The following is an 8,585-nucleotide window of genomic DNA, read 5'->3' as shown; positions in this document are numbered from 1 at the left end:
ACAGGAATAAATTGCATTTTAAAATATGTTCAAATTGAAAGCAGTTATTTTAAATAGTAAAATATTTTATATGTGTTTGGGATCAAATAAATGCAGGCTTGGTAAGCAGAAGAGACTTGGAAAAAACATTACAAATCTTTCTGTTCAATACCTTTTGACTGGTACACTGCAGTCAAAATATATTAACAGTGCCTCTAGATGGCAGTACTGACCTTGAGTCAACAACAATTTATCAATATTTTAAAGAATCTGTGCTTGTATAAGTTTAGAAAATAAGGTTAAGTTAAAGGTTTATAGCATACTGATATTATACATGGTAATGTTTTGTTAAAGCCTTCAACGGAATACGTAATTTATTAAGATATAGTGTAAAGTAAAGGACATTTGTAAACATGGCAGGTTTTAAAAAAACTCAGAATGTAAGACGGATCCAACCGTCACTCAGACGTTTATTTTATTCGGGCCTCCTGCCTGATCCAAGGTCATCCGTAATCACGGTGTTGCCTCGGGTGACTGATTACAGTAGCAGCCAGCCGAGCTGAATCAAAGGCCAGCCTCATTTACAGACTCCCGCGTCCTTTAAAGCCCCCCAATTTCCCCAAGACTTCCTGAGGGACAGTCGTTGTTGTGCTAGGCACATTGGCCGGCCACGGCGAATAAGCAGAACTCATAGCATGATGTCCCATTAGACCAGAGCGGCTCCCATAAGCCTGAGCAAGAACACAGAATGTCACACCATTAGCATTCCACATTGGCCCCAACCTCCAGCTGTAAAGGTAAAATGAACAGCATTGCAGGCAGCAAGTCGATACGCTTGCACACAACCTTTGTAATGGGAATTGAAGGAAGCGCAGCGTGGAATTGCAAAAAAACACAAAGACAGCTCTCTCTCACTCTAAAGGTCATTCTGTCATGGTCAAGAGTTGGCGGTTTTGGTAATATGTAGGAATGCGATGAAAATGTAAAAATGTCTGGTGGGGACCGTTATGTCCTATGAGTAACCATTTTATGACGTACATGGTTCTTGAGTTATGACCACTTGAAATTTACACTTTTTAATGTCTGCATGAATGCATTATTAACCTTTTTGGGCTTGTATGGCTTAATATAATGTAAATTATGTCTCTTGCTGAAATATGTAGTAGAACCCCCATGAAAGATTTACGTTGTTTAAAAAAATTACACCGTTTTACACATATTTTGGACTGTGGGGGGCGCTAGTATGACGTACAATGGTTGCACTTGGTGAGCAACTGGTGCTACTGTTGCTATTTATACTGCAACACAACTTGGAATACACAACTTGAAAAATGAAATACTGATACAATGACCACAGCTAAAGAGCTTACAGGTGGCGATGGATATAAGCATAGGCTTAGCCAAATTCCGTACTATCAATTTTACCCACAAGAAGTCTAAACGCCCTCGGATATCGAGTGTAATCCACACTGAGAAACTCCTTCAGTGGCTGCGGCGTCATGACAAGCTTCTGCATGTTTACATCCTGCTAGGATGGCATCTAATGTTTCTTGTCTCTGCCGTTTGGAAGCTCTTTCAGTAGCTGTGGTCTATTAAAGTTCAGAACAAATAATTTAAAGATAATGTACTCACCCCCTTGTCATCCAAGATGTTCATGTCTTTCTTTCTTCAGCTGTAAAGAAATTATGCTTTTTTGAGGAAAACATTTCAGGATTTCTCTCCATATAATAGACTTCTATGGTGCCCCCGAGTTTGAACTTCCAAAATACAGCTTCAAAGGGCTCTAAATGATCCTAGCCGAGGAAGAAGGGTCTTATCTAGCGAAATGGTCAGTTATTTTCTATTTATATTATACTTATATACCTTTTAATCTCAAACGCTCATCTTGCCTAGCTCTGCGTGAACTGTGTATTCCAGTTCAAGACAGTTAGGGTATGTCAAAAAACTCCCATCTCATTTTTTCCTCCAACTTTAAAATCGTCTAACACCGCTGCAGAAGTACCGACCCAGTGTTTACAAAGTGAACGTGAAAATAAGATCAAAGTCCCTTTAAAAAAAAAGGTAAAACAGCGATGTAGCGATTTTGAAGTTGGAGGAGAAAATGAGATGGGAGTTTTTCGACATACCCTAACTGTCATGAACCAGAATACACAGAGTACACACAGAGCTAGACAAGACGAGCAATTGAGGTTAAAAAGTATATAAATTGTAATTTGTTTTTTAAATAACTGATTGCGTTGCTAGATAAGACCTTTTTTTCCTCGGCTGTGATCGTTTAGAGCCCTTTGAAGCTGCATTTTGGAAGTTCAAACTCGGGGGCACCATAGAAGTCCATTATATGGAGAGAAATCCTGAAATGTTTTCCTCAAAAAACTATTTCCTTACGACTGAAGAAAGAAAGACATGAACATCTTGGATGACAAGGGGGTGAGTACATTATTGTTCTGAAAGTGAACTACTCCTTTAAAGCCTCAAAGGCATCCGAGCTAAAGACGCGGATCTTTAGTATGTTTTATTTGTCCGCAGGCATCTTCCCATTCTTTTCTCCTCCTTCTTATCGCTAGGAAATCAGTTAAGACTTGAATCACTTATCTTGTGACCGTTCTATTGAAAATTACAACCAAGAGCCGTGAAATGTGGCAAGTTGTGTATTCAGAGTTGTGTCACGTTAAAAAATAGCAACAGGTGGCGCCAGTAGCTCAGCTAGTGCAACCATTTAACGTCATCAAAATAATGGTGCCCCCCAGTCCAAATATGTTTAAAACAATGTGGATCTTTTAAATAATGTAATGTAGTTTTCTGCTACATATTTCAGTAAGAGATATCATTTGTTATAATGAGCCATACAAGTCTTAATACCTGATTCCCAGTCAGAGCAGCTAGTGAATCAGCATATGGCTCACTAAAGCTAGATAATGTCAATGACAATATACATATTAAATATATGTAGCAATAGAATGACAAAAAAAATTCCTTTATATTTACTCTAAGGTTGTTGGTAGGTCTCAAGATCAGTTACTTACCTTGGTGGGTCCTGGCATTGAACATTCCGGGAACCTTTGATTTGAAGTACAGAACCAGAGAACATTACAGTTTTAGCATAAATCTATATTTACAGCTTAATTTAGGAGATAAACATCTTTTTCACATGTACAAAAACTAAATCAAACAAATCTAATGAGGCCCTATGATAAAAGTGTCATTTGCAAAATGCACAATTTGTAAATGGTTCTCTTTAGATGCCACTGAGAGAAATTATTTGTAACATTATGTGCTTGACGCTCTCCACGCAGCACAAATTATTGAGGCTATGTATAATTTAAATGAAATTACACATGGAGAACAATATGGCCTAGATATATAACTAGTAATTTCTGGAAACAGAAATTGAGATATAATTATACAGTAACCCAGTTTTCTGAATTATGAGCCAATGTGGATCATACGGTTACGATTAATAAGTAACGTGAATAATAATATGTTTGTTCTTGTCACACTTAACAATCTTTGAACATTTTCATTCAGCACAGCTTTTGCAATAAAATGTTCAGCAAAAATGTCCAACAAGTACCTCATATTAAAGGTGTTTCTTTTTCAATCCTTAATAACATCAGCATAAACTTTCATTCATAATGTGTAAGGTTGAGTCCCAGAAACATCCAGTGTTTGAACCTCAGGAGTCTGTGCTGTTCTTTGTAACAGGTGCCGGTCTCCAGTCCGGCTGATAGAAGTGTATATTGAACATACGTGCCCAGTTAGCAAAGACACGTTTCTCTGTGATAAAACGATGGTGGCTGCCATGCCGGCCCTGCTCGTGGGAGAGATACATTTTGCATTCATCTGGCCCCGCAGGCTCATAGTAGTGATACGGCACTGAGGGCTCGAGGTTGGGCAACCTGAGAAGAACAATCACATGAGTATCTGAAACGGTCATAAACCATATCTAACAGTGTTCCAGCAGCATTATGGTGAATATGGAAAAGAAAGTCTCACTTGCAGAACTCAGGAGGAATCATGCCATAGACGTTGATTCTGTCACAAATCTCCATTGCAATCGCCATGGTGAACCAACCCGTGCTGAGCCATGAATTGGACCTTTTTCTGAACAACACAAAAAAAGAAAAAGCTCATTTATGTACAGTTCAAGTCAAAAGTTTACATACACCTTGTAGAATCTGCCTGCTGTTCTTCAGAAAAATCCTTCAGGTCCCACAAATTCTTTGGTTTTTCAGCATTTTTGTGTATTTGAACCCTTTCCAATAATGACTGTATGATTTTGAGATTCATCTTTTCACACTGAGGACAACTGAGGGACTCATATGTTACTATTACAGAAGGTTCAAACGCTCTCTGATGCTTCAGAAGGAAACATGATGCATTAAGAGCTGGGGGTGAAAACTTTTTGAATTTTAAGATCAGGGTAAATTTTAGCTTATTTTGTCTTCTGGTAAACAAGTAAGTATCTTCTGTAGTTTCTGAAAAAATATGATATTTAGGCAAAATAAAAAAGTATACATCTTCATTCTGTTCAAAAGTTTTCACCCCCCTCTTAATCCATTACTCTTTTAAACTGGAGCATCAATGATCATTTGAACCTTCTGTAATAGTTGTATATGAGTCCCTCAGTTGTCCTCAGTGTGAAAAGATGGATCTCAAAATCATACAGTCATTGTTGAAAAGGCTTCAAATGCACAGAAATGCTTGAAAACCAAAGAATTTGTGGGACCTGAAGGATTTTTCTGAAGAACAGCGGGCAGTTTAACTATTTTCAACGATTATTTTCTCTTGTGGACTATATGTAAACATCTTTTATGTGAAATATTTTATTCTGGTCAGTACTAAATAAATTAAAAACATGCATTTTGTAGGATCCGTCTTATTTTGGGAAAACAATTAACATTTTGCAGATTCTACAAGGTGTATGTAAACGTTTGACTTCACCTGTAGCTGTGATGATCAAATGCTCCTTTAAACTGTAATAATATTTCACAATATTAGTTTTTACTGATTGTTTGATCAAATAAATGCAGCCTTGGTGAGCATAAGAGACTTTTTTAGACTTACTTTAGACAAAAATTCAATGCAATGCATGCTGTTTTCTTGAAAACATTTAGATTTTTAACATTTTTAGCATCACAGTTACAATGTTTTAGTTTAAATGGACAGCTTAGGCGACTCACAATGGGAGACAGATTAAGTTAAGAGTGATATAAGGAGATAAAGGAGATTCACAAACGGAGAGAAAAAAACTCAAGAGTTCAAGAACATGTGAGCATTTTGCCCTGAGCAGTTTGTGTCTGATTGGGTACATCCCAGCTGGCAGCTGTTTCCAGCTGACACTGATCCTCTCCTAACCCTTAATCTGCATTGATGCCAAGCCATGTGCCCTGTGGGCCAGCGATACCAAGCCTCCAGCAGGCTCTGGTGGTCTGCACATTAGTTGACAACCCCGCCGTGCTGCATTTATAGTTAAAGGATTAGTTCACTTCCAGAATAAAAATTTCCTGATCATTTACTTGATGTCATCAAGGATGTTCATGTCTTTCTTTCTTCAGTCGAAAAGAAATGACTAGATAAGACCCTTATTCCTCGGCTGGGATCGTGTAGACTAGAGCCCTTTGAAGCTGCTTTGAAACTGCAATTTGGACCTTCAGCCCGTTGATCCCCACTATAGTCCACTATATAGAGAAAAATCCTGGAACGCTTTCTTAAAAAAACCTCATTGCTTTTCGACTGAAGAAAGAAAGACATTAACTTCTGGGATGTCATGAGGGTGAGTAAGCTGATTAGGTAAGCTAACACAAAGAAACATTACCATCCTCACCTATCTTTCCCTGTTTCTTTCTTAAAGAGCTCATCAAAGTGCAGCATCTTCATCCTCGAGATGATGAACACTTGTAGTTTAGGCATCATCTGCTTAAGCAGACGCAGGTTGTTGTAGACAAGGCCTTTACCGTCTTGTCGCATGTAGTTTCCAGGCCCCCAGAAGATAAAGGTGGTGTTCTGGTTAGAGTTGAGTAGCTCGTGGCGGTTTCGTAGCACACGTTGCATGCTTGAATGTGCGACCACGCGCAGACTCGTTCGCTGGCCTACGTCCCTCTGGTAGCCTCGTGTTGGAGCATCGTTCATACGGATGACGCACTCCTTATGGTCGATCTCCTCACCTCGAGTACTTCCAGTCATGTGGCCAGAGCTGGTCACTAAGGCACAACTTTTGCAATGCATCCTAAGAGGCTGAGGATGGAGACAATGATGAGAAGTTTTAGATTTCATGTACATAATATGTGACCCTGGAACACAAAACCAGTCTTAAGTCGCTGGGGTATATTTGTAGCAATAGCCAAAAATACATTGCATGGGTCAAAATTTTTGATTTTTCTTTTATGCCAAAAATCATTAAGAAATTAAGTAAAGTTCATGTTCCATGAAGTTTTTTTGTAAAATTCCTACTGTAAACATATCAAAATGTAATTTTTGATTTGTAATATGCATTGTTAAGAACCTAATTTGGACAACTTTAAAGGTGATTTTCTCAGTCTTTTAGATTTTTTTGCATCCTCAGATTTCTGATTTCAAATAGATGTAACTCGGCCAAATGTTGTCCTATCCTAACAAACCATACATCAATAGAAAGCTTATTTATTGAGCTTTCATATGATGTATAAATCTCAGTTTTGTCAAATTTAACCTTATGACTGGTTTTGTGGTCCAGGGTCACATATCATTTATTCACGTTGGTTTCATAAAAAAGGAATGATCTAGTAGCTTAAATTTGGTGGTTATTAGCGGTTAGTTGAACAACAAAATGACATACTGTATACGGCAGACTGACTTTGATCTGGCAGACATCATTTTAAATATTAAAAATATTTTGAAAACAAAATTGCTTCGCTGCTCATTTTTTTAAAGAAATAATGATAATATATTTTGGCAGAATATGTAGAATATTTCATTTTTCAAGCTATCAAGCTTTATAATGAACTCTACAGAGTTAAACTACCCAGACATTTTTGACTCTACACCCCACATTAAATATCAAAATGACTCTAATTCAGATATTAAAAACATGTCCATTATAGAAAAGATGTATTAATTTTGTATGAAATCTAAAAGCTACAATTATGAGAGCAAAAGATGAAAGGATAAACCCATCCATTTTTTTTGTACTTTAAAAAATATTTAAAAGATATTGTTAAAAACAACAATGGAATAATAAAAAAAAAAATCCAATATAATTTTCGTAAATGTTTGGGACAGCCACCTCCCAGTTGCAAGTACCGACTAAATGATGATTTTATATAAATTATGCTTACTGATATTTTAAAGATTATTGTGGGGTTCAATAGACATTAAAAAGATCTTAGTAAACATCTAAGATTTGAATACTTATATGCTTTTTAAATGTTTTTTAGGTTGTGGGACAGCAGTTTGCACCAATTCTTGCACACGTTATTTTCTCAGCTTACTAAACAACAGGTAAATGGGAAATTATCATCTTGTCTCAGGCTCTGAGTGGGAGCGATTTCATCAGGTTATTTTCCAAAGGTTCAATGACACAAGAAACTGGTCATTTGAGAGATTTCTAGAACTTTTTTTCGTAACTGACGTTGCTAATGGGCTTTGGTCAATGCTACCAGCTCTTTTCACGGGTTTAAAGGAGTAGTTCACTTTCAGAACAAAAATTTACAGATAAAGTACTCACCCCCTGTGTCATCCAAGATGTTCATGTCTTTCTTTCTTCAGTCATAAGGAAATTATGTTTTTTGAGGAAAACATTTCAGGATTTCTCTCGATATAATTGACTTCTATGGTGCCCCTGAGTGTGAACTTCTAAAATGCAGCTTCAAAGGGCTCTAAACGATCACAGCTGAGGAAAGAAGGGTCTTATCTAGCAAAACGATCAGTTATTTTCTAAAAAAAAAAAATTATAATTTATATACTTTTTAACCCTAAATGCTTGTCTTGTCTAGCTCTGTCTGTACTCTGGTGTAGAGATTAAAGAGTATATAAATTGTAAATGTTTTTAGAAAATAACAGATCGTTTCGCTAGATAAGACCCTTCTTCCTCAGCTGGGATCATTTCGAGCTCTTTCAGGCTGCATTTAAACTGCATTTTGGAAGTTCAAACTGAGGGCCACCATAGAAGTCCATTACATGGAGAGAAATCCTGAAATGTTTTCCTCAAAAAACATAATTTCTTTACGACTGAAGAAAGAAAGACATGAACATCTTGGATGACAAGGGGGTGAGTACATTATCTGTAAACTTTTGTTCTGAAAGTGAACTACTGCTTTAACATGTAACGGCTATTTCATCACCAGTCTTTGCAAAAATATGTAGAAAGATATTGGTTCATTAGGGTGTATACTGTAACACCTAGCTGTTGTGAGGATGCTAGAACACATATGATTTCTTCAAAACTTCTTTTTGAGAAAAAGATTCTTTTCGAGGTTCTAACTACAGGCGTAGTTGGTTTAAAAGTTGTTAAAGGTTAGGGCTCAGTGACTAGACTCCTGAGGCTGGAACAGTTTTTGAGAAATTTGTGCTAGGTATATCAGATATGAGGGAATATTTTGCATTGTTACATGACATCTATGTTAAACCAA

General features: G+C 37.0%; 1 protein-coding gene across 1 annotated transcript; it reads right to left on the bottom strand.

Moving 5' to 3' along the window:
* Positions 1 to 3,451: 3,451 nt before the first annotated feature.
* On the bottom strand, positions 3,452 to 6,204 carry LOC141287294 (alpha-N-acetylgalactosaminide alpha-2,6-sialyltransferase 5-like). The gene is made up of 3 exons (XM_073819425.1): positions 5,804 to 6,204; positions 3,973 to 4,080; positions 3,452 to 3,875 (listed from the first exon to the last, which is right to left on the bottom strand). The coding sequence occupies exons 1-3, from the start codon at positions 6,202 to 6,204 to the stop codon at positions 3,653 to 3,655; spliced, it is 732 nt and encodes a 243-aa protein (XP_073675526.1). The 3' UTR covers positions 3,452 to 3,652.
* Between the last annotated feature and the right edge of the window lie 2,381 nt (positions 6,205 to 8,585).

The sequence above is a fragment of the Garra rufa genome, chromosome 15, assembly GCF_049309525.1.
Source record: "Garra rufa chromosome 15, GarRuf1.0, whole genome shotgun sequence".
Lineage (NCBI taxonomy): Eukaryota > Metazoa > Chordata > Actinopteri > Cypriniformes > Cyprinidae > Garra > Garra rufa.
Note: the sequence above shows the minus strand (reverse complement) of the source record. Positions and strands in the feature narration are given on the sequence as shown.